The sequence below is a fragment of the Prinia subflava genome, chromosome Z (genome assembly GCF_021018805.1).
Source record: "Prinia subflava isolate CZ2003 ecotype Zambia chromosome Z, Cam_Psub_1.2, whole genome shotgun sequence".
NCBI lineage: Eukaryota > Metazoa > Chordata > Aves > Passeriformes > Cisticolidae > Prinia > Prinia subflava.
The window spans coordinates 46,741,903-46,769,105 of record NC_086283.1 but is presented as its reverse complement, the minus strand read 5'-3'; the positions used below and the strand labels follow the sequence as shown (position 1 = coordinate 46,769,105).

Here is a 27,203-nt window from a genome sequence, read left to right as displayed (position 1 = left end):
AATACAAGGTTGACCTGAATCATCTGTTCAACAAAGTGGGACTCAGAAATCCTGAAATGTTACAGGAAGTGGATGAACGACTAATCACACACAACTAACCTTGCTAGCAGATTAGCTTATTTAATGAATTATGCTTTTTACTAAATACCTTGAGAATAGGATCCAGAGCTGTGACACCTGAATGCTCATAAGAAAATCATAGATGAGCATATAGGTATACTAGAATAGGGAGGAATGTTTCCCAACACTTCGCAAAGGAGAAATCCTTTGTCATACCACCTCAAGTACATGTATACCAAAGCATGAATTCTAGAGAAGAAGAGGAACTGCAAATTCATGCCTAGTCTGAGAGTTACGATGTGAAAAGGGTCACAGAAGCTTGGTGGGAAGACTCACATGACTGGAAGATCACAATAGGTCTTTTGCAAAGGTGGGAAGAGGAAGTGGAGCTGCACTTCATAAAAAAAGAAATCTGAGTGTATGAAGGTAAGCTATGGAGACTACAAAATGTTTATCAAATGTCTCAGGACCAAGATTAGATGGTTCATCACCAAGGAGGATTTTTTTTATGTATATGTTCCTGGCCTTCAAACCAGGATGATGAGGCTGACAAAAACTTATTTTGGCTCTTCTAGCAAGTGTTGAGCCAAAAGAACCTGGTCATTGTGGGTGACTTCAATTACCCAGGCATTTGCTGGGAGAACAGTACAGCAATGCCCAAGCTGTTCATGAGATTCTTGGAATACGTGAGGACTTGCATCCTGCTAAGTGTGCTGGTCACATTAACTAGGAATGATGCATTGCTAGATTTACTGCTCACAAACGGAAAAGAAAACTTCAAATGATAGCCTTGGATTCAGCAATCACAACAACATTGTGGGTTTAAGATCCTGCTGAGCATACTGAAGACCGGTATTAATAAAAAGGCTCTGGATTTTAGACAGCTTTGGTATACTCAGAGCCCAGAGGCAAGGGATTTGCTGGGAAGCATGCATGGAAAGCAGCATGTGAGTGCAAGGAGGTTTTGAATAATATCCTGCTGGAAGCAAAATAACAGTCCACTGCCTACAAAATAAAAGGAAGAAGGCAGAATGAGTGACTACCTAGGCTTAACAATGAGGTTTTGAGTGTTGTTAAAGGCAAAAAGGAAGCACACCCTCTACGGAAAGGTCAGCGGGTACCCACTGGGGACTACAAGATCCTTGCTAGGGCATGTAGGGTTGCATACATGAAGGTCAAGGCTCAGCTGGAACTGCAACTGGCCAGATGGCATGACGAAGAAATGATTGATCAGATACAGAAGCAGTTGTACTAGTCTGAAAGCAAACCAGTGGGGAATCCCAAGGCAGAAATACAATTTAATAGGAAACATTTAAAAAAATCAATAATCCAGAAACATTGACACAGTCAGAGTACAGCCTTGATACCCTGTTGGTCAGGGTGTTGGTAGCAGTCCGATTAAATGGTGGCTGCAGTCCTCTTGAAGTGGTAGATGTGATTCTGTTGAAGGAATGATCCTGTAGAAGGGTCTGATCTTCCTCTGAAGGTCGAGTGGTGGCTATGGAGGCCTTATACTCTGGGAATTCAGTGGATAAGATTGCCTGTGGTGTTCCAAACCTAAGATCATATCCAGGTAGGAATGCTTGCTTTCTCCCCCCGGGCAGTCACAGTGGGATGATACAATTTTTGAGTCATGCAGAGAGGTTTGATGGCCCATTAACAAAAGACATCCCCTCTGGAGAGCAGTTATGAGGGATGGGTCATGGAAGAGATAAAGACAAGATAAACCCCACCTAGTTTTAACAGATGGTGGTAGAATACATACTTTTGGTTATATCTTACATTGTAACCTAAGACAAACAGAAGCCCATGGAAGACACAGGCCCATTACTAGACCAGGCACAGAAAAAATTTACTGATAATGCTGGCAAGACAGAGGTTCTCAATACCTTCTTTACTCCCTCTTCACCAGTGTGGCCGGACCAGTTCCCAGCATCAAGCAGCTACAGCAACAATGCACCAGTAGTGGTCTGCAAGTGCTCAACCCACATAAATGCAAGGTCCAGGAGGGACTATACCCCAGGGTTCAGCAGAAGTGGCTGATATTGTTGCAGGGACACTGTCTTATTATTTTTGAAAATTCATGGAGATCAGGGGCCATCCCTCCAGACTGGAAGAGGGCAGATCTCATACCTGTCTGTAAGAATGGCCCAAAAAAGGACCCAGTATCTTTACTGTAGTCCCTGGGAAAGTGGCAAAACAAGCCTCCTAGGAACTATTGCCAACGAAATGAAGCAAGTGACTGAGAAATCCAGAACAGATTTATCAAAGATAAATCATGCCAGGCTAACCTGATCACCTGTCTAAAACAAATTACCATCTTCAGTCAATATGGAGAAAGTAGTGGATATTGCTTGCCTGTACTTCAGTGAATTATTTGATACCTGTAATGTCTCCCACAGCTTGCTCCTAGACCAATGTCAAATACAGACTGGATGGGGGTGGTCTGTGAGATGGGCAGGAATCATCTCACAGGTGATCAATGTGTTTTACCGAGGCTGGCAGCCTGTCACAAGTGGGGCCCCCCACAGATCAGTACTGGGATACACATTTTATTATCTCCATAACTGATGTGGATGGTGGGACCAAAAACACTCTCACCACGTTTGCTGTGTCACTAAACTGGGTGCTGAGGGACACACGTTGGCAGGGAGAGATTTCCTTTCAAAGACAGGAACAGGCTCGAAGACTGGGTCACAAGAACTGTGCAAAGTTCCACCAAGGGAAGTGCTGAGTCCTGTGCCTGGGAACACGAACCCAAAGAGCCCAGCCGGGCTAGGACCCATGAGCTGGGGAACAACCTGGCCAAGAGGAGCCCAGGGGTCCCAGCAGACAACACACAGACCCCAGGTCAGCAGTGCACCGCTGCAGCTACTGAGGCAAAGCGGATCCTGAGCCGCATCCATGGGGCACTGCTAACTGAGAAATGTGATCATCCCACTTCACCAGCGCTTGTCAGACTGCACATGGAGTAGGGTGCCCAGCTCTGGCCCCCACAGCTCCAAAACAGATCTGGACAGACTGAAGAGGGGTCAAAGGAGTGCCATAAAGAATGCCAAGGAAGGCGAGAACCTGACATTTGAGGAAAGACTGTAAAAGTTAGGTCTTATCAGTCCACAGAATTTTCAGGAGGGACCTCAACAGAGTTTTCCAAAACTTAAAGCATGACTACAGATAGTATTGAGACCCTCCTTTTCTCTAGGGGCAGTGGATAAAAGTTGTAGTGAGGGACATTTCCTCTCCATGTAAGAAATAACTGCTTTTACAATGATAATGATTCAAGAAGAATGATTTATAATAAGCATGATTTTATAATGATGAGTGATTCACTGGAACAACCTCCCTAGGGATATGGTAAAGTCCCCATCATAGGAGATTTTCCAGATGCAGTTGGACAGTGATGCTTCATGATCTCATCCAGGCTCCCTTTCCTGCAAAAGGTTGAATTAGATGGCCTCTTATGGTCCCTTCATTCTGGGCTGATATGTGGTTCTTTTGGCCCCATTTAAACAGTGAAACCATTTATTCTTGATAGCTTTTGAATTTAGTTTATAAAGCAACAGTCTTATTTAAAGATAATACTGCTTAGCACTGTGACGTACTTCTTTTTAGATCTGAAGTCTGTAGGGTAGATGGTGGAATGTTCTGAAAATCCAGTGACAGGCACAAGTATAGCTTGGTGGAATGTTCTGAAAATCCAGTGACAGGAACTTTTTGAAAAGCTGTCTGTATGAGTTTCAGGTGTGATAGTCATCTCTAGTTAGTTTTCAGTTACTATCATGTCTTGGAGACATACTGTAAGTATATGCGTATTCCACTGATGAATATCAACAGAAAAATAAAACCCAACTTTGGATGCATACAAATACCCAGTGTTTATTCCTCTGAGCAAAGGTCTGTACAAATAAATAGGGCTTAAGTGGAGAGAATCATAGATGCTTTTTTGGAACTAGCAGCACCCTCTCTCCATGCACTGAAGAAAAAAAAAATTCAAAATTCAATAATCAAGGTAAGGGCACACATCTGAACTGTCTAGGCATGCAACAGCTGACAGCTTCAAGGAAAGTGATACCACAGCTAAGCACATGTTACTTCTTAAGCAGACTCATCTTGAGAAGTTACTTACCCCACCTTCTCTCTCATGTCCCATACCCTGTATTGATACCTACTTAAGTGTTTTGAGATTGTTGTGGAAGTGAGCTGTAACTTAATCACATGTATCCTGTAGGCATCCTCAGGTGTTTGTGGAAGAAATAGGAATAGGATGTTGTTCTGTCTACTCATCTATTACTTCCTGATGCCTCACAATATCCTTCAGTGGACCTGGAAACAACAATTAGCATGTGGCTGGGAAAACCTGAAGATGCTAGAGTACAAGTGCTGGCCAGAAAGCCATTTTGCTTTTATAGGACAATGATAAAATGCATGTTAGAAGGAAAAGATGCATGTTCAAGAGAACACTAGAACAGTCTAGTAACTTCTAATGCACATTTCAAAAAAAGCACATCAATGGCGTCTGCATTAACTGATCCATACCTCAGCTGGAAAGGTTACAAGATATACTTTTAAAAGGGCAAAATGCAAGCAGAAAAATGCAGTTTTAAACGGCATTCTCAGATTTGCCTTTAACCCTGTGGTTAATAATCTTGGTGTTTCTACCACAAGGTAAGCTGCTGTAGTCTTATCCACTATATATTTTAATTAAAAATACTTTAACTTGCTTAATTGCAGGCACCATTAATCCTTTGATATATTTGCCTCCTGCTTTGAAATGCTAAACCTTTTGGACAAATTTTAGTCCACTAGTAAATTAAGAGTTATGAATTTTTGGTCCCACATATAGAAAAAAAATTTTGTCGTAAAATGACATGGTGCTAATTTACTATAAAGAACAGTTTTAAAATGCCATTTTCTGAAATTTTGTGTGGAAATTCAGATAGTCAAGTAAGCTGAGGTGGAACAGAGGTTGTCAAAAAAACCAAAATTCTTCTTACAGATAAGAGTATTAGGTTTGAGGTGTTACGTTAAGGAACTCCATGTAAACTCACACTGTGCTGCTGATGTCAAAACTGAGAATGTACAAAAATATCAAGTTCAAACTAGCATTTAGTTCACCTGCTACCTGCTAAGAAGCACTGTTAGGTACATTCTCAAATCAAGTTTACTTTCAAGTTATATTGGTTAATTTTCTCATAAATATTTTAATCCAGATAATAACTTAAGAAACCTAGCTTTTATGACTAGAATATGACTATGCATCATCTGCAATGAACAGTAGGTGTAAGACAATCTAAATGATTTCCAATTATTCTAACATAGTTACAATACTAATTGATTCACACAAATAAATTTAATTATCCATTAAATAGAAGGAATAAATAATAAATAAAATAAGTAATAATAAATAAACACTAAAATATAGAAGGAGATACAGAAAAAACTGTAAATTTGAAATGTTTCTCTACCTGACTTTAAACATTAAAGGCTCCTGGCTTTTATGAATATGTAATACAATGATAGATCAGCCAGTCTGAAACAAATGATTCTGTCTGAGATAAACAGGTTTCTTGTATATAAGCCAGAAAGAGAGAAGGTAACACACTTTCATTTGGCACTTTGATGTATAAATCCAAAAAACAGGCTTTCCTTCTTCCTCTGTAAATATATTTGATGTCTTTTTAAAATTCCCTTGAAGCCCTATTTATTAGTGTCAGTTCAGGCATTGTCAGCAAATGCTGTTGAACACAACGTCTCAGTGTTCTATGGAATTTGATTAATAAAAGATAAGTCCAGCGTTACAAAAGTTCCTTAACAATGATCTTTGATCAACAAGTGCAGCAATCCTGAAGCCCTTAGTCCAGCATCACTATGGAGTGCCTTAAAAGTCATAATTTCACTTGAAAAATAAGGAGTAACTTAAAAGTCACTTTACTCCTTCTGTTCTGCAATGAAGTCTCAACTTGTTTGATTGTGCTTTCTCTAGCTAAAACAGCAAAATGCACAATTATAAACTATCCTACTGTGTTTTCTTAGTCTTGCCATGAAATTATTTATAAAGATAGCTGATATATTGTGCTACATTATAAATAAAATCAGAGTAGTAAGGCTTAGGTATTTAATTGGTTTACTTCAAGTAGGCTTGATTTCCTTTACACTTCCAACAGAAAAAGGACATGCATGTAAATAACAGTGAAAAACTTTTAAGTTTGTTCCATTGTGATGTTGTGCTAAGTCATCTGGTGTAAATACAGGATTTAAATAAGTAAATACATGTCCTGTCTACAGGATCTTAAATAAATATATAGCCTGCCTATAGGATTTTATTAAAGAATTATTTCTTGCTTATGGAATACTTTTGTATATTTAACTACAATGCAAAATTCTTGGGTAGCACAAAAGTTTTCACATGGACATACAGCATTGCTTTCCGTTGCTAAAGGAAAGGCTCATAAAATTTATATATAATTTAGCAGTCACTGCTACTGAAGATATGGATTGATAAGAGCATCAATAAAATAAAATAATGGAATAACTGTGATGAGCAAGCCCAGTGTATTTAGAGCCTGGTTAGTGTAGCTATGATTTGTGTCAGATGAATTGCAGAGATTATATTATTACATTTAAAAATACTTATGGTGTGGTTTATTTCCAAATGCCAACTTCATTATAGGATTTTGAAGTCTTAAAATAATATTGAAGATTAATTTTGTATTTCAAAGCTGCTGTAGATGCATAGGTAAGCAGATTTACAAATATTGGTCTATAAAATACCTGTTTAGAAACTGTCAAAGCTTTCTGACTCTTCTTACTCATCAGTTCTCCTTTTCTTCTATACAGTCTCCCATAATTTCAATTAAATTCTAATCATGGTGTAGTTTTCTTCAGGGTGCTATTGTGGAATAATAACAAGTGCAACTGAAATAAAAGCAAGCTAAAAGTTGTGCAGTCACACCACACAGCATATTTTAATTTTTGGTATGTTGCTCTTTTTATGGAAGTTTCAGTTTCTCTGCGTCACCATTTCCTCTGAAGATACTGGTAGAAGAACACAGTAGACTGAACCTGAATTCTGGGACTGTGAGAAAGGAATTAAGACCTTCTCACTTACAGGCATCCTTTCTTTCCCCTGAGAGCATAATAATTCTTAAAATGTTATGTAGATGCACGTGGTAGAACCAACCATGCACTCTCCTCAAAATAGAAATTGTTTCAGGCTGAAAGGGGCTAACCAACTTGTTTTATGCAGTATGGTTAACTGCTCCTTTCCTCTGTTGTTATCTGTGTTTTCCCTTTATCCATCCATGCATAATCCCAAAAAGGAAAGGGACAAAAAGCCCTCTGTCTCCCACAAAACTGAAACCTTGTTGGAGGTGAAAAACACAGGAGCACTTGAATATAGTTCGGCAGAGATGTTCTTGCAGAAAAAACACTATGTAAGAAGAAACATTTTAGTCACCCCTGCATGAAAATCAGACACAGGAATTAGGTGCTTGATTAGATTTAAAAGGTAGCAATTCAGATCACAAGCAATACGTTGCCTGAGGAAGTTAAGTGCTAAAATACCAGCACATATTATCATGGAATCTTATGCCTCAGGCTTTTAGAACACCATAAGGAGAAATCAATCAGCTCAAAAACATATCCATGGAAAGAGAACTGGAGCACAAAAATGCTCCAAGACAAAAAGCCTCAAGCAGGCTCAAACATTGTAAATCCATTATATACAGTGTAAGACCTCTTAGGCAGCGATTATAGGAATGATTCCTGTAATGTCATTTGTACATTATTTATCATTTTGGACTAAATTGCTACAGCCAAACTCAGTTTTTATTTAAAAAAAAAAAGTTTCCTTTATCTGTAATCAATGTAACCCCAAAAGTTGTGCAGTGGATACAATGCTGCCTACAGGATCATGTCCCGTGTCTTGAAATAGATGGATATCTTTCCAGAATAATACAGTACTGGACTGTACCTGACATAAATATGAACATCTGACAACCTCTTCTTCTTAAAATGGCATTAGTACCATCAACAGTATTTCTGTGATTGACTCACAGTTAGCAGTTGCTACAAGTTATTATCAGGCTTCTTTTCTCCACTTCTATTATGAAAATTTTATTAGAATTTTTCACTGAAATGCTTTGGAAGGGTCAGAGGAAAGGGAAAAAGAACAAGAATAAACTAGTCATGGTTCCATTGCATAATTAGTGGAATACCATAAAACTAGCAGCAGCAATACCAATAGCCTTAGTGAAAAGCAGTAATAAGTCCAGAGAGCTGGAAGGTGTGTTGAGTGATCACTATATTTGTCAGAAGTGGATCTGCAGTCATTCATATCTGGGCTTTCAGACAGAAACAAGTGATTATTATGCACCCTAACTCTGGTACACAATACAGTAGCAGGTTTAAAGGTAGTCATAGAACAATATTGAAATATTGTTCCTCAAGGTTCAAGGACTAGTGCTAGAAGTCACAACAAAAATATAGATTTAAATCTACTGGTTATCTTTCTCTAACATAAGCTTAAGAAATGCCTTCAGATATTTTTTGTTCATAATCAAGATGAGACTGTTGCCAAACTATTTAAAGGTTAGTTAAGCACCTGTATCAAAAAGCACAGTGTAAAGGTGACCTTAAAAATCTGTTTAATAAATAGAATCTTACATCATTGTAATCTTTTTTACTAAGGTTTTAGAGTAAGGTCACTACAGATCCCTTTGTTTTGATTTTGCATCTTGCTCTATTTTGGATATATCGGCTGAGATGCATTCAATCTACTGAAATATATTCTTCAGCTGTCAGTTTATCCCTAGTTTGAGTTGTCATAATAAGATGTTCAGCAAAGAATAGTTTCTTTTCAATTTATCTCTCATTCTATAGGGATGCCAAGAAGTGATCAACTATTTCTGTTACATGACGGTAGTGTAGAAAACGCTAATCCATTAACATTATTAGCTAATTGTTGGTTTGGTTTGGTTTTTTTGTGAAATAGGATGATTGCTACAATACTGACTAGAACATTAATTGTGCCTGGAAGTTTTCTGATAGGTATGATTTTTTCATCTTGGGAGAAAATATGCAGAAGCTGACAGCACTTTTATTCATGACATACAGACTGAAACTTTTAAGTAGTAAACGCCACAGTTCTGCAATATAAAAATAAGCTGTTGTGAATTTCTGAGTGCTCTCAGATTGTTCTGTCTCTATGACATCCAGAGTGTTCAGCATTTTGCAACAGCAAGTAGTTCTAGTTCACATAATACACATGTACTGCAATGCCTGTAAAACACACCGGCGTTAGCTGTTGTACAAGAGACCTGATGCTTCTGATTAGGGGTCACGGTCATAAGAGAATCATTGCCAAATTGTACTGCAGCCTGTTTAGGGGAAAAAAGATGTTACCTGTTTATAATTCTGTAAGAAAACAAGTAAACACAACTCTTAACTTGTCATTTCTGTATTTCCAGTAATGAACACATGAAGAGTAAAATTAAGAGAAGTGACCATGGTTAATGAAGAGCACTTTCTGCACTCCTCATTTTAGAAGGAGGAATTTGCTGAGCCTAATAGACAAAGAGTAATAATCAACAGAACTTATTCTAAGAAGTGCCAGGATCTTTGAACCATAGAAAGGATTGATGGACTTGACAAAAATGACAGGAAACATTCCACACTCCGCTGTCATCTGCTGTTGCTTGCTCAACTGTGAAGAACTGTATTCAGGCTGCTTTCTACAATATTGCCAATCACCTTTTTTGGACTTTGAAGTGATATTTTCTTATCAGCCCTCTAGAGGTTTCATTTGCATGCATTCTGTAACTATGCACAAGCAAAATCTATTACCAACTTTACCTATTTAAAAATAAACACAGTGGTGAATAAAATGAGTTTCATTCTTTTTTGATCACCTCAGTTCTAATTGCTTAGGTCCACATCAGTGGAAATTGGAACTGATGTTGTACGAGGGTTAGGGCAAATCTCTGCACATACTATATGAAAATGAGCCTCTAATGATACTTTCACTGTTGGTAAAAAGGAGATAAAAATGTTATTTATAACAAGGCCTTATGTTGTGTACATATATTGTCCTTGAAATATTTTTGATTTTGCTTTATTTCTTGTAAAAGAGAAATTCTATAATTTATTTAGAAAATACTACTGTAAACTATAGTTTTATTGATGAATAAAAGATTTTATTCTAAAGACTATCATGACTGTCATCCTGCTATTGATCTATACTGGACTTAATTGTTCTTGCATCTCTATACCTTCATGAGATAGTCTTAAAAGGCCTCTTGAGAGACATGCTCCCTGTCTTTACCAGCTCTATAATGAAAAGGGGAATATTGAAATTACGTGGTGGTGCATTTCTTTATTAATGAGTTCTTTGAATGGTTGGTCCCTGTTTCCCCCAAAATGAATGGTTTCACCCCATCTCCCCCTTCTCCTAGTTATTAGTCATTCTCAAACCCTGCCCCTTCTTCCAGAAAGCCCTGTTTCCATCTTCCCTTGAACCAACACCCTGCCTGTTACCCCACCTACCTAGGTGTCAGTCTATGCTTATCCCTTCCCCTAGTTCTAGAAGGTTCTGAGTTATTTGAGGCCCCCATTGGTTTGTCCATGCTGTACCCTCCCCCTCTGTTCTATCATTGGTCATTGTTTTATAAGTCCCTCCTTGAGCTCCTCCCCTGTTTGTCCCAGATTGGTTTTTGCATTGTACCCTCCCCTAGTTCCACCCTCCTTTAAAAGCCAAAGTGTACTTAAAAGTGTAATTGCGTGTGCTGTGCCTTTGGTCGCTGACTCCCATGGGAATAAACACTATTGGATTGACACCAAAGACCCCTCTCTTTTCTTTCACCTCGATCCTTGGCAATTTACATCCAAGGCACCTTTCCTTTCAGAGTAGCTTGCTGCTGATAGGAAGAGCAGGGGCCCTGCTCTACTGCTGTCCTGACCTGTAGTGGTCAGGAGGCAGCCACTCCTGGCACAGTCCAGGAAGGTGCTAGCCAGTGGGCTTCCAAGGCACTGTGTCAAAATTAGAGCAGGAAAACCGAAGGAACACACTCAACAGGCATTGCTTTATTAAATTATTTCAGGTTTTTCACTATGGGCAATCATTTTAGGGTAATTTCAGAAACTCTTTTGGTTCCCTGAATTCCCAAGTAACAGGGAGATAATCCCAAATGCCAGTGATCACCAGTCCAAGATTTTCTGCCTTGATGCAGTGGTGTATTTAAAAACTTGCATATGCCTCATTAAAAAGTTACCAAAGTTATTGGTAATAACAAGTCTTCTATAACTTACATAATGGTATAGTAAATACACTAGAATGGTGTATAGTGTATAGAGTAAGTGTAGTAAACCTGGTAAATTGACAAAATCAGAACTTGGCATTTTAAGTCCAAGAATTAAGCTTTGTACCTGTACAGAATTTTTCTTCTAAAAATTTGGTATGGTGGATTTTTTTTGTTTTGGCTTGGGGAGCGGGGATGATGATGTTTTGTGGTTTTTTTTCTTACTTTGATATAATCCTGTAATTCTGACAAGTAAGAAGAATAATTCTTTACTTATGCACAGTATACAGAAATTTAAAGGGGTTTGGGGTTTTTTGCTTCCTAAGAATGCAAAGGCTAACACTTCACTTAAAGCCTGTATCTCATGATTACCACTTTTCTAGGCTTTAAAATTAGACTGCTTAATGTCAGCAAGATAATTTTTCTGCAGCATTCCTCTGCAGAAAAGCAAAACCAGTCTGCATGTCCTATGAGTAAAAACATTTTGTACATCTCTGTCACGTGTCTGCTCCTTCATGCACAGTGTACAGGATATTTAGAATGTGTCTCTGTGCAAAGCAGATACTTGTCGTGTCACTTGGGGAAAAACATTTAAGTGCCCGATTAACTTCTTCATAAAGAAGACCCATGATAAGTTTTCCCCTATTACCTAGTAAATATAGCATCTGAATAATTTCTCCTTAGGAAGGATCCAAAGGATTCACAACTTGACTGCAACAATTCTGTCCAAACCCAGAATGTCTACACCAAAAGATTCAGAGACTGAGGCATCTTTTGTGTACAATCCCTTGAACCCAGTAATTTATAAATCAAAACAGTCATTTAACACTTGAAAAAGGAAATTTCTCTACGACTATGGAGCCTGCTGGGGAAATCTCCAGAGCATGTGCACTTAAGAGGTGTGTGTGTGGCTAATGACCAACAACTTGGAACTCATTTTGCTCTCTAGTGCATAAAATGGTATAAATTTTCCAACATAAATGTGCACAGGGGTTTGTAGGGATTTAACTTGTGGAAGTTGCATGTTTAAATATTTTGGTTCTCTTCATCTTGCATTGGTGATTCATGTTGGAAGTGCTTGATGAAAATAGAAAGACTTACAAAGATACCTATAGAGCTGATGAGGCAGATCATGTCACGTAAAAATAATATAAATAAGGCACAATCAACTCCTCAGAGTATTAAAGTAATGTATTAGTCTGTTTCTCGTGATGGAATTTGCCACAGGGAGCAAAGAAGAATTAGGTCACAGACATGGCTGTGTGTGGGCAGTGGTATCTAAATACTCTGGCCCTGCAAGCTGCTCAGAATGGAAAAGCACAGGTTGATGCCAGTATTAAGAAAGGTATTGAATAATTCCAAATTAATTAATAATTAATTCCAAATAATAAAAATAATAAAATTGTTATTAATAATATTAATAAAATAATAAATAAATATTATTGGCAATAAAATTATTAACAGATAGTTCCGAATTTTTGAGTTTGTGACTTAATCATATAGCATTCAGAGGTGAAGTTTTGCCTTTGGTGGTAGCACCACCAAATAGCTGCCTTCATTTAATAAAAAATAAAACAAAAGCCCACACACAAACAAAAACCCATCCAAAAAAACAACTAACAAAAATCCCCACCCATTTGGTGTCCTTGTACTATAATTCAATGGTTTGAAAGCACATATACCCCAGCATCTATTTGCTTGTTGACTCTGCTTAAACTCCAGGCAATTTAATTTCATGTAACTCAATTGTATATTCCCTTCCACTAGACAGTGGTAAAGGAGTAATCGGTAGCACACTCCCCCTATTCTTTGTAGAAGCCATTTGCTGAAACATTTCCAGTGATTTGTACATTTGCTTAAAGTAAAAAAACTATCAGGTGTTTTCAGACTGAATGTGTGGGGCCTGACCCTGCAGCACTTCTGCATCTGGAACTCCTTTGCAAGTATTTTACACCAGCATACAAAGGTACTGATACCAATATTGTGATATGAACATTAGCCTAAGGGACAGGAATCAAGATTAAAAACATTAAGAAATCATTGTTAAAATTGCTAATCCCTAACTTGAGCCCTTTAGAAGTTGTGTGACTGATCCTTGCTTGGTGGTAGCATCTTATAAACTAACTTATAACTAACTTGAACTTTACATTTGAATTAACTGTTGTTAGCTTTTTAGAAGATTGGGCATGTGAAATTGCTAGCACTAGAGAAAATATTTAATCCACACTAATTCATTGATTTGTCATGAATTTAGAAACACAAGATTAACATTTCCTGTTGAGAGTTGTGTATGACTTGGATGACTAGAGGAAAATCACTGTGGAACTAGTTGGAATAATATCCGAAAACACCTGAGGTTCTTTTAATAGGAGAAGCAAGCTATATAAATAAACACCATCTTTAAATAGATTAAATACTACATAAAAGAACAGGTATTCCTCCATTCTTCTAGCTGTTTTTCCCCTTCCCTACCAAGGTATGAAAAATCAATTGTTTGCTTTACCAATGTATTCTGTGGTCTGATACAAGCAATTTGTTCCTACAAGCCTTACCTCGGTCTGTAAACCATTATTCCTGTAGAAACATAAGCAGCTTCTCTCAGCACGGCAAAGAATGAGTTGTTCTTCAACTTCTTTGTCCTGTTGTATCTTAAATCTGCTTGATGTATGAAAATGTCTCCCACAAAATACAAGAACACAAACTGGAAAGACACTGGTAACAAAGAAAGACACATAAGTCTGTTGAAAAGAGACAAAAAGCTGGGTAAGTTAGATAACAGTTTGGTACAAACAGCTTTCAGCTAAAACAGACTTCATAATTTCAGTTGAAATTTGTGCAAGTGGCTTGAATTGTTTGAGCTTTTCCCCCTCGTGTAGAGTAAAATAATCTTGGCTTATAGAAAAATACTATAAAATTACAAGTCTTGGTGAGAAACTTGATAACTTATTCCCCAATGGGGTGGAACATCGTAGAAGCAACAGAATAGTTTGGATTGGAAAGGACTTTTTAAGGTCACCTAGTCTACCCCCACTGCCATGAGCAAGGGACATCTTCAACTAGATCAGGTGGCTCAGAGCACCCAGCTGCTTACTTTGAGTTTTTGAAATACAGAAATACATCACACAGTAACCAGCAGTACGCTTCTGAATACTTGTACTCTTTGCATATTTTATGGCTTAACTTGCAAAGGCTGCCTCTTTTGGTCCTGTCCTGTTGGAGGCTCAGAAGTGGAAGCTGACCGTGTTCCCACAGAAACTGTGCAGGTTTTTTAAGAAACCATTTTATAGGAATTATTTCTTACCTCTCATCTACTTGGCAAATCTAGTTTATTTCTTTCAGTTTAAGTAACAATACATGTCTGGCTGAGACTACATTTTCACATAATGCTGATAACATGGCATCACCAGCATTTATGTAACTTAGTGAAAATGTCAGGTGTGATAAATTACGTGCTTTATTTTCCCTTTACCAGCTCGGCGAAACATTTTACCTGCAGGACCTAGATCAGGGTATTTCTGGTCACAGTATATAGTCCTGGAAGGAGTCCCTGAGTGAATTCTTGGTGCGTAGTGTGCCTTCTAATTGCTACCCTTCCCAGGCTCCAGTTCCCTGTGAGCGAGACCGCTCTGCCCGAGCGGGTGCCTGCAGAGGCTGGCCCACGAGCGACTCCTGCTCTGAGAGCACAGCGAGGTGAGGGCGCTCAGCGCGGACAGCCGCAGCTCCCTGGCTCTCTGACACGCCGGGGTCGAGATCTCCCCGAGGCCTGAGCCGCACACCGGGCCCAGCACCCGTCTCCTAGGGACTGCCGTGCCAGGCCGTGCTAGCGCCGGGAGAAGGGCGCCGGGATAATGCTGGCGGGGAAACCGCCGCAGCCTCGAAACCTCGCCGGGCGGACAGGCCGTGCTCGGCTCCGGTACACCTGTGCTGCCTCGGTGGCAAAGCACTGGGATTTAATTTATCCTGGCGCTGCTGAGGCTGGAGTAGGGCTGGGAAGCAGAGAAAACCTGCCGGTTCTGCCTCTCCCGAACGCGCCCTGCCCAGCTCCGCCAGGCCCGGCCAGGCCCGGCCCGGCCCCGCGCGGCCCCGCCGCTCCCCTCGCGCCGCCGCGGGGGGGCGGTGGCGCGCGCCGGCCCGGCCCCGCCCCGGCGCTTCCGCAGCGGCCCGGGCGCCATGTGGCGGGCGGGGGCGGCGGGCGCCGTGCGCGCCGCGGGACGGGCGGCGGCGGCGGGGACGCGGCGATGCGGCGGCACCGGGGGCGCCCCGAGGGCGGGTACAGCCGCCGCCGGCAGCGGCTGCATGGTGAGCCAGGGGCGGGCGGATGGCGGGGGCGAGGCGCGGCCTGCGCGGCGGCGGGCGGGGCGGCCGTGGCCGAGCGCCGGCTGGGGCGGGCGGGCAGGGAGGGAAGGGCGGCAAGCCGGGATTCCCGAGCCGGCCGCCGGCTCTGAGTAGGTCGATGTCAGCCCGTGGCCAGGGCAGCCAGCGCCGCCGCCCCCTCGCGGCTCCTCCCTGCTTCCCTCTCTCCCGCCTGCCTCGTCCTTTCTCCTTCCGTCCGTGCCTCAGGAGCTGCCGCACACGGGAGCCGGTGCACTCGTCTGCTGCCCCTCTCCAGGCGCGGGGGGCGGTGCTGGCCGCCCTGAGCCGGGGGTGCTGGGTGGAGGCTTGTACGGGCTGCGTGCTGGCACCGCCGTGGGCAGCCCGCAGTCACAGACCGAGTGTGGATACAGACCCATGGAATTAGAGCCTCTAAGCCCGGACAGAGCCTGAACGTGCTTGTGGTCTTGTAGCTTTTAATTCTAAGCGTGTGTAAAATGCTGTAGGGTAAGGGGTGCAGTCAAACAAGTAGGCACCGCGGTGCATTTTGTCGGCGTGTGCCGTTGTGTCGCCGTTCTGTCGTTTCTGCCTGTGTGGTGGTTTTGGGCTAACAAGCAGCTCATCGGTAGTATCTGCGGGTAGCTGTCACAGCACGTGGAGAGAGATCGGCCCGTGTTTTGCTCTTCCGTGCTTGAAGAGAGGCTGACGTAGCTTCTTTGCAGATGTAACTTGCTTTTGAGCTCAGTCTGAAGTTTTCAGAACCTTGCACGAGTACCCAGAAAATAATGTGAATCATGAATGCTGTTTTACCATTAAACCAAATGGTCAGCACCAGTTAAGAAGAAAATCTAAATCATGCCATCTTCTTTTCTTGGTGGATAGCATAAGTACTTCTGCTACTGTGTCTGACTTGAGGATTAGCTTTATTTTCATACTTGTATTGGTTTCCCTCAGCGGGGTTGCCCATTTGGTTCCCTTGCCTGGTAATGCTGGTGTGGCAATACATCTTTTCCATAATTTGGAAATCTGGAATCTGAAGTGGTTTTTGGTCTTTTTTACGTAAAGAGGATTCAGGGTTTATATTTATTTCAGCTTAGTATATTCATGATTTCCAGCAGAGGGACACATGTTGTAGGTAGTGTAGCATTTGAGTAGTGCATATTTATGAAAATCTGAGCTTAAGCCATTTAATTGTCTGAAGTTGCTCAGTAATTCTGCTGTAGAGGAAAAGTTAGAATAGTTCTATTTTCCAAGTTCATTCTTCTAAGGATGAGAGGATATGGGGTGCAGTGGTTTTTTTTCCATTTGTTTGTATGATGAAGACAAGGTTCAATTATCTAAAGACTATATCTGCATAATTGCTTCAATATTAGCCCTCTGATGTAGAATATGAACATTTTACTTGAGGATGGAAAGGACTTCAAGGAGCTGTTAATTTATATGATAAATACATAGTTTAAAATTCTTTACATTTTAACTAATTGCATTTTGCTTCTGCTTACTTCAAACAGCAATTACAGTATTCTTCAGATGTGAAGAGCAAGACTGTTTGGTTCATGAATTTGAGAAATGAAGGAACTCTGAGTGACACAAGGTAAAAATGCATTTTGTGATTTTTATATGAAAATATTGGTTAAGTATTGTGGAATAACTTACATACATACTAAGACTACCAAACTCATGTAGTGTTGATGTGATGTAAAGGACAACTACAGTTTCAGCTAAAAGCATTTTTTATGAATTTGGGAAGTCGCTTAGCGAGTAACTTGTGTACCTAAGTGCAGGTATCTTGCACCATTTCACGTGTGCCAGTGGATGTGAAATTTCTGCTTGTTCTGAGAGGAGGTGACACAGCATCTGTTGGGAGACTTCTCCTCTTCTGATGCAGCCGCTTGGAGACACAGTAAAGGATTATGCAGATGTCTGAAATGGCTCTTGCCTTCAAGTGCCTAAAGTGGACCCTGAACCAGTACATGAGTCCTGCCCCATCCAAAGACTTTCTGTTCTCCATGCCCCAGGACATCTTGTGGTATCCATCACATAAGTGACATAGAGCATATTTGAGTAACTGGATAAGAAACTTCTAAAAAAAGATATGCTTTTTCTTACCGACTGATACATATTGTATATTCAGCGATAGTAACTGTTCCATTGCCATAAGCATTAGCAAAAATTGAGATTATTTTACTGAAGTGTCTGTTGGTAGGGAGACCCATTTACACACTCAGTTAATAGCTGACACTGATAGAGAGGGAACAACTTCTGGGATTTAATTACATTTGGTTAATTAAACTGTTCTATAGTTTGTTCCACTAAAGAGGAAAAGAGAAGCCGTCTCACAGGTGCTTTAAGCCTTACGTAGTAGCCACAAACATGCTTTGAGACTCTCTGGAGAAGATTGTAGTTCATAAGTGTTAGTTCATAAGCACTGTTTAAATAACATCTAATTTCCAGTTGCATGGGTAATTCCAATTGAGAAGGCAAATGCTATACATAAACATGACATGTAATGTTGACAGTTCTGAACTGTGTATGGCTACAGGAAGCTTTGTAGAGTCAAATTACATGTATTTCTAAACGGGAGATGCTTTTTTCTCTGTAGAATTCAAAACTAAGCAATTCTTACACCAAGTCCTTTTATGGAAATGACTTATTTTGAGATCTGATGCTCTTTACTAAATGGAGGTTGGTATATCTAAGAAAGTAAGTACCTTTTCCTCAGTTAAGAGATCTCTAATACCAGTTATTTTCAAAATTTCACCTCCGTTTATAAAGTGGATTGTCACCTTTATCACCTTAAGAAAAATAGCTACTTGTTTTATGAGATCACTTCATGGTTATTGTTTCATCCAAAGTCATGGTCTTGGTATGTTTTTATTATAGGTAAAATGGTGTCTTCCATGATTTTCCTCCTAATTATGGACTTCTATGTCATTTGTAGCTCTTTAGATGAGACCACCTATGAGAAACTGGCTGAAGAGACACTAGACTCCTTAGCAGATTTCTTTGAGGACCTGGCAGATAAACCTTTTACCCCAGAAGATTATGATGTCTCTTTAGGGGTATGTTTTAAACATTATATTACCACTAATATAATGGCGGTTATTTCTGTTATTTGAAGGAGAATTTTAAATTAGTCACCTTAGTGCTGGCACTGAAAATACAATGAGTTTTTACACCTTTATTGTATACTGATTGGGGCAACAATTCTGGTGAAAAGTAACACACACTGTTGAGTGATATAGGGACTTAAAATGTTTTATGTTTAGAGAAAGACATAATCTAGGACAATAAATGAGCACAAGAAGAGATGGAAACTGTTTTCTAATTGCACATTGGTCTATAAATTTTCCTAAACTGGCATAGATACCTGGCACAGTAGTCAGTTCCCTGGTGGTGAATACTGGCACTGTAGGCCTACGTGGCATAGCATGTCACATGTTAGAGGAGTTTCTTCGATTGCCCTGAATACAGAGAAGCAGCATTTTTCTTGACCAGGTAGTGTATGTCCTGGCTTTACTGATGACAGCCTGTGGTGGAGAGAAGCAACAGGAGGGTGCAGTGTTTGAATAGATTGTTGCAGAAATAAGATCGGAGCATACATAGGGAGAAGGCCCCTGTCACAGGAGACATTGCTTGGCTGGAGCCTTCAGTAGTCAGTCACTCAAATTCTTTTACAGGATTGACAGATTGAGGTTTAAAATGTCTGTTTTATTTGTATAGGGAATTTACTAGTTTTTATTTAAATTCAGTTCCTGAGGTGATCTGTGTGTTACGGCCCTCAACATGACTTAGAGAAGAGCACTGTTTCTCCCTGCACTACTGTCTGCTACACTTTCAATACTGCAGTTTTTTGAGGTCACATAACTGTAGCTCCTTCTTCATGTCTTACCACAATGAGATTGCTTTCTGCTGCCATTGTCAGTTAAGGTTTTGTGCTCCAGGATGTTGAATCCAATAGTTTGGGTTTCACTATGCAAAATACAAAACCAAAACAAAAGTCTGTACTTTTGGACTTCCTTATGTGTAGCTTTGTCATCATAATTTTCATTTTGTGTTTCTGTTAGCTAGGATATAAAATAATCTATTGCCAGTAGCTTTCTGTTTAGCAAATACTACTTGTTGCTTTAATTATGTACATAATGTTATAGCTAATTGCTTTTCTAGTAAAAAGCATTGTTGAACCATTACTCTTCAGTATGTTTTAGGATATCAGCACCTATTAGTCTGATATAATTGATATATCCTAGGACAAAAATTAGAAATGTTTGAAATTTACCTCTTTAATATTCTTAGACACTTCATTATATTAAGCTGATGAGTCATGTCATAATTTTTTCTCCATCTCCATAACCCATATAGTGGGCTATGTTTGACAGTGACTTGTAAAGCTCAAGACGTAATACTTTTACTTCGTCGTTTTTACCAGTGCTCCTTTACTGTATAGACTAGATGATGACAATTAATAATATGCTGTCGTTTCTGTTGAAAGCAGAAGGTTAAATAGTCCCAAGTTTTAGTCCTAAACAATCAGGATCAGTGCTTCAGGAAGCCACAAGGTGGCGAATGTGGTAAAGGTCTGTTCTGCCTGTTGTAAACGTGACTGCTTTGAGCAATTTATATCATCATATTCTGGAAAAAAAATGTCTTTAGAAGAATATTTTTTGTTACCAGGAACTAGCAAACATTCATCCAGTAGTACAAAACACATACAGCAGTATTTCATAAGATATGGTAAAAGTATCTTGCAATTTAAATTCTTGAAAAAATCAAGTCATATTTTCTAGTATTTCAGAAGTACTGTAAAATGTATGAGGAATTGTTTTCAACACAGCAGTAGAGGTTAACTTCTATTTACTTTGCAAGGATAGAGCAACAGTAGTCTCTAACAGCTGACACACAGTATAAATAATAGTATAATTTTTGTTAACTCTTTGAAAACCTACTTACTGATAGTTTTTCTATAGAAACATGTAGCATGACATTGTGCTAAATACTTAATATGGCATTACAAACCACACAGAAGAATGCTGAAACCTGTATGTCATTATAAAGGCCTAATCCTCCATTGTGTTCTTATTCTGCTGTATCTCTACAATTCTAAGACCACTGAGATATGGAAAAATTGAAATTCTGACAACCAGAGAAGTAGCTTGTTCTTGTCCTTCTGTGCACTCTACTAATGTCCAATAGAAATAACTGGCAGGACAAATCTGATGGGACTTTTAACCAGGAGACTTTATTTTTATTGTTTTGATCAGAGATATAAATGCCTAACAAGCACAGAAACGGCATGGCAACTGAGGTAAAAAACCATATCTGAGAGTATTATTTTATGCTTGGTAATACTTGAGATCTGTCAGAAACCAGTAGCCTGGAGTTACTTTGTAGGGGAGGGAAGCTTTGAGCTGCTGCTTGTGCCACAGAGGGTGTTGGCAGGCAGTAGATTCTCATACCTGAAAGTATTTTCCCCATAGTGAGTGTTTATACATAGCAAATAGCCTGAGCAATGATAGGTAGCTCAAGTAGTATCTTCTGACTAAAGCATGAAAAGTATGATACCCTTAAAGAAGCTTTATTGTGCTATATGACTTTTGAAGTATTTGAGATACTGTGAACTAAATAAATTATTGTATGAGTCATCACATTGCATTCTGTAGAAATGTTTCCCTTTCTAATTAGTATCTCTCAGATCACCTTTAGATCAACTCCGGTCCAAATACTGTTGTTTTTTCACTGCTAAAGTCAGAACAAAAAATATTTTTATTATTTACAAGAAACATGAATCATTCAGTAAGAAATGTGAGCAAGAAAATAAGTGTTCACTAGGATGAATGGTCTAAAGGTGGCGTAACCAAAGCAAACCAGACCCATAGAAAACCAGAATCATGGGATTTAGAACTGGAACATTCTTTCAGGTATGAATCAGAATTATCAAGGAAAAAATGTGTTTATTCCCTGTTAAATTGTTACAGTTACTGAAGAAGAGCAAAAATGCGTGGCTTAGGAATCTAGCAATGACACATAAATCTTCTTGACTTCGACAACACCAGTTCTGCATTGTTCATTAATATAAAAATTTGTTATTGGATGATGTTTTAATTATTGCAAAATTAATTGCAGTGGTGTGGTCCTTTCAAGATGCCAGGTCCAAGCTCAGAAGTATTATTTAAGTAGTACTATTGTGAATGATACAAACACACTCAAATCAAATTCTGACTGTAAGGTTTAAAGTCTAGATCAGACTCAAAGATACGCTAGGGATTAACTTACAGTTTTAGTATGTATGGTTATTCTCCCTAGCTATTATTGTTTGGAAGATGGTTGAGAATCTGATACAAGTTTCTGCCACTGCAGATGAAGTAATTGTTGTCAAAGTAACAGGATACAATTTTTTTATTTATCACTTTCTTTGTCTTTTAAGAGTGGAGTACTAACAGTGAAATTGGGTGGAGACATGGGAACATACGTAATCAATAAGCAAACACCAAACCGGCAGATTTGGCTGTCCTCACCCACTAGGTAAGTTGTGTGTAAGTTACATAATATCTGCAGACTGGATGGAAATGTGCTTCCCCTTATTTATAGCACGGCACAATGATCCTTTCTAATATCCTTTTCGTTAGTTACCCCTCTACTCTGTATATTCTCAAAACGGGTTTGGGACACACTGCAGTATTACTGGCATACCTAAATTATACAGGAAATGTGCAACAAAGAATTTTCATGCACCGTTTCAGCCCAAAAGCACTGTCTACAGGTATATTACCTACTCACAGGAAGTATATATAACCAGTAGTGATTAAAAAGAAACAAACAAAGCTTCTGTTGGAAAAAGAGTGATGATGATGTCATCATCTAAACCTCTCTTTGTGTTTTAAACAGGGTGGCTCCTTCCCTTTTAAGCTTGTGGGATTTCCTGCTTTGTATGTTTATGTATGCCCACACTGGTTGTTTTTGTCAGGCATCTGCACTTCACAGGAGCCTTAGCTAGCTGCTTCCTCTGCCTTCTCTAATGATGTGTTTTGATCCATTCCAAGTTTTCTGGTTGGTTTCAGCAGAGAGGGCAGTCAGATAAGTGGGAAAATGCTGTAGCTGTTCCCCTGCCCCCCAAGATCTGTATTCTTTGCCACTATTCCTGGAAAAGAATCCAGGGAGTTGATAAGTGTTACTGGTGAAGGAACAAGCTTATAATGTTTTTGCATCACTGACACGCATGAGCCTCATCACTTTATGAAAACCAAAATTCAGATGATTGCTTCAGTTTAGCCCTAGTTGAGCTAACACGTATGTGTTCCAGAATATACAGTTTGAGGAAAAAAATGTTATATTTTTGTTTATAATACTCCATTAGCTGGTATTATGATAAACAGTGGTATTTCCTGGAACATGATGCTGTGTGTTCACTTATTTCCTAACTTCTGAAAGGTTACACCAGCAAATACTGTATGATCTGAACTGTCATCTTCTTAACTGCAATATGCTGGAAAGTGAAGGAAGGACATGCTAGTGCCAGTAATCACTTGCATTGAATGTTTTGGGGCATTTTTACAGTAAATGTTAACCTTTAGTCTTCAAGAATATATCCCAAGGGAGACAAATTGTCAAAATGAGAGACATTTTTTCTTGGAATTTATTTTGGCCATCTGTTTGCTATTGAGATCTGTACACCTAAGTGAAAACTTTTCTTAGCTGCCAGTTACGAAAAAAAAGGGCACAAGGGTATGTGTGCAACCTGCCAACAGTATAATTGCAGTAATTTAATGTAGCTCCTAACTGAAAAGACTTTTCAACCTTACAGAATATTAACAATACTTTAATGTGATAATTTAATTCTTTTCTCTTATGATTGAAACATATATGCAGACTTCCTATGAGAATACATTTAATCTGTATTTGGCTTTTTAAGCATTTTGTAGAATTCACCCGATCTTTGCTTAAACTATTAATTTAAAAGTCATATTTGTACAGTGTTGTGGAGATACAAAGAACTATGAAGGTTTTTCATATGCTAACCGTATCACTGATATTTACTGCATAACATTTAAAACCTGTTCAGATAACATATGTATTTCTTTGTCATTGATTAAATGATCTGTCTTAGCCTGATTTTCATGAATGACAGAATCCCATTCCATCATACTCCAGGTGCAGGAGAGTATAAACATACACTTGTGCTGCAAAAGATGAAGTGAGAAGTACTTAGTAAAATAACTGAAGCATGTAACCCTGATTCAAACAGTTAGCACTTCTGGTATAGACAGTGCGATTTCAGTGAAAGTGACTTGGATTTATGCTTGCCTTTGTAACTTCTCATACATTGATTAGTGGCTGGAATGTTCTGCATTTGGTTATTGTGAGTAACTCAGGATAGTCACGGTTCAGGTCAGTGTTTATGCTTGTAGAGAGAGAACCTGCAGATTGTTCTTATGGTATAGTCTGTTTTCTAGCAGACTTGGTATGTTGACTGAGTTCATATAGTACTTATAGTTCATATACAGTAAGGCGTATATATTACAATATCAAGGGTTTATCTGTTTATCCCAGATAACCTTTTCATTCCTTTCTATTTTCTTTGCTTAGCTGATGTTAACAGCAGTGAGTACCTTTCAATCATTCACTCATTTGACATGTGGAAAACAGGGTGGATAGCAAGGTCTGGAGTAGAACCTAAGTGTTAAAGTTTCTTTCTTGATACTTAACGTGGGCCTGGAAAAACCAAGCCAGTAACAATATAATAGTGCAGAGAAAAATAGCATTTTAGTTATAAATCTCCCTCATGCAAATATAGTTGCTTTCAGGGGCTAAATTATTGCATCTAAAATGAAATTATTTGTCCTTTGCTATGCTTAGAATATCTGCAAGAACTAATCAGTGGCATTAATTTAGCATTATACAAATATCTGTTGTGATATTTGCATGCAAGAAAATTATATCTGTGAGGGAAGAATGGGATAAAGGAAGAAATTGTGGGGAAATCAGTGCAAAAAGCAGGACAAGAAAGTGCTTGTCTCCCCTAGAAATGATGGATGTATGTTGTCACCTTTCAGATATATGTGTTTGATGGCTCAGTAGTTCCTGACATATCAGGCCTTTTCTGCTCCACTTCCTCAGACTGCCCACCAGCCGTTCCCCATGCTGTTACTTTTCTTGGGCACTCTGTGGCATACATTATGCATACAGGCTTCCAGCAGGTCTCCTGAAATAATCTGTACTTACATAGTGTGTGATGTTTTGTTGTGCTTTTTTTTCTAGTGGGCCCAAGCGCTATGACTGGACTGGACGGAATTGGGTGTATTCTCATGACAGAGTATCTCTTCATGAACTGCTATCAAAAGAGTTTTCAGCTGCTTTAAAAACTAAATTGGATTTGTCTTGCTTAATATATTCTGGGAAAGAAGATACTTGATGGTATTCTACCTCATGGAAGTTTAAAGACTTCAACCTCAAACCAGGCTCCTTCTTGGGCTGAAGGACCTGAGCTTAATTCTGTTGTTTTTCTTGGCATCAATATATTGTGCAACAAAAATGAAAATAATATATTTTTTTCTTTAGTGCTCAGTCTTTGGATTCCTGTGGGCTATTTGAATCTGTGCACATGTAGTACATGTGGTTGAGGTCGCCTATCCTGTCACTTCATTTCTTATTTATTTCTGCAGAAGTCCTGAATTTTTAGTGTCTATAGACTTCTTTGCATGTAAGGAGTGACCGCCTGATGACTTCTGACCACCTGTGACTTCAGCACACAAACACTGAACCTTTCTTGGTGAAATACTCAGCCAAAACAAGAAATGCTTGTGAATTACATTGACATGAATTGTGGTACTGTGAATGTATTGCCTCAAAATTTGTGGCTATCGTAATACATCATAGTCACATTTAACATGTCATAATGTGTGTAATGACAGGTTTTTTTCATAGTATTGCAGAATTTGCTAGTCTTCAAATTCTAAATTGTAGTTTGTTTCACCTTGGGTGGGTTTTTTTTTAGCTAAACTTTGAATGACTTCAACATTTTTGTGGCTCTGAGCATGATATGGAACTGGAAGGGCTAGCATGTGAAGTTTCAGCTGTACAGCAATGTCTCTGCAAACATTTCATTGTGTTACTGTGCATTTCTCGTTCTCTACCCTTTTGTTCTTCAGAGATTAAAAATACTTTTTTTTAGCCAGCAAAATTAACTTCATGGTAGTGAAAATTTGTGCTAATTTTATTTCATTGCATTTCTTAGGTGGTTTTAGATGATCTTGTTATCACCATAATGCAGTAAGGCTCGCCCTGCCACCATGCTGATGCAGAAATTTTGTAGAATCAAGTATGGTCCTTAAGCTGATGAAGCTGTCTGTCAAGCTATTAAATACATGAAGGAAATAAACTATATACTTCAGATCTTAAAACAAAAACATTTAAAAGAAATAATGAATGGCAACACTTCAGTAGTTGCACTGTTGTAATATTACAGCTTGCAGGTTTTAACTGCCTATAAAATGGGAAGGACCAAGTTCTTCACTAATGCATGAGGGGAAAATTATACCATACTCTCTGAGATTGTATGTAAAGATGTTCAATGCAGAGCATTTTTCTTCTTCGTTTCTCTGATGCTGTGGTTAGTTTGACTGATTCTCTCTCTACCTTGACAGGTTAGGATGAATTTTGTCATTGAAAAACAATAACTGTAAAGTGTTCTTGCCCAATATTTGCATTTAGAGTATAAATATTGTTACCTGCTATTTCCCACTATTAAACAGAGAAACAATTCTATGGAATAATTCTCTTGGTTAATGGTGTGTGCTGTTTGCATGTTTTACAATCAATATAAATTTCCACTCTACTGAATGAGGTAAATACAATGACTCCCAGATCTTACGAATATAAGAGTAAAGCATGTTTTTTTTAAAAGTACAGGGAGGTAAAAATAGAGTATGTTTTTGCTCTTCTGAATTCAGAACACTGAAAATAATTTATAGCATATGGAAGTATGTATTTTTATGTAGTTACTTTTATAATATTTAGCTCAATCTCCTAAAATTTCAGAGAGTCATTTAAACACATTTGTGTAGAAGTCAGTGACTTGATACTTGAATCGAGGATACCTGGTTATTCCTTTGCCTGGTCACAAGTAATTATTTTTTCCAATTGACTTCCAAAAATTATTTTCTTAATTATTTGCATGCAATATGATCACTAACATGCATCTGATTGATATTTGGAAGTTCATTCTCCATACATCTGATGGAAATATTTATATGAAATAAATTGCGTGTAGAATTCTTAATTCATTATGTAAATGTGGGATGATATGGGTGAAAGCCACAGACATATGCATATTTTTGAATTCTTTTTGTTTCTTAAAACACATGCTGGAAAGATTCTGTCTAAGTGTGGCCAGTCAAGGTGGATTTTATAAGAGCAGTTCAGCTTTCACGGTTCACACGCCTTGCCCTTCATCTGTAATGCTACTGCTGTTAATGCAAATAATTTCCTGGGTTTAGGTATCTGAGTAACAAATGGATTTAATCTTAACTGGTGAAGATAAAT

General features: G+C 38.9%; 2 protein-coding genes across 3 annotated transcripts in view; both read left to right on the top strand.

The window, feature by feature from the left end:
* PIP5K1B (phosphatidylinositol-4-phosphate 5-kinase type 1 beta) overlaps positions 1 to 10,268 on the top strand; it is a 96,389-nt gene extending 86,121 nt beyond the window's left edge. For both annotated transcript variants that reach the window (XM_063423775.1, XM_063423776.1), the window contains 2 exons: positions 6,731 to 6,796; positions 9,528 to 10,268. In XM_063423775.1, the coding sequence (XP_063279845.1) occupies positions 6,731 to 6,751 (21 nt within the window). In that variant the 3' untranslated portion in view covers positions 6,752 to 6,796; positions 9,528 to 10,268. The remainder of the gene's footprint in view (positions 1 to 6,730; positions 6,797 to 9,527) is intronic.
* A 5,217-nt stretch (positions 10,269 to 15,485) lies between these two features.
* Positions 15,486 to 26,426, top strand: FXN (frataxin). Its single transcript, XM_063423946.1, has 5 exons — positions 15,486 to 15,653; positions 17,177 to 17,259; positions 18,607 to 18,727; positions 22,090 to 22,187; positions 24,921 to 26,426. Exons 1-5 carry the CDS (start codon positions 15,525 to 15,527, stop codon positions 25,072 to 25,074), a joined length of 585 nt encoding a protein of 194 aa, XP_063280016.1. The 5' UTR covers positions 15,486 to 15,524; the 3' UTR covers positions 25,075 to 26,426.
* Positions 26,427 to 27,203: the final 777 nt, after the last annotated feature.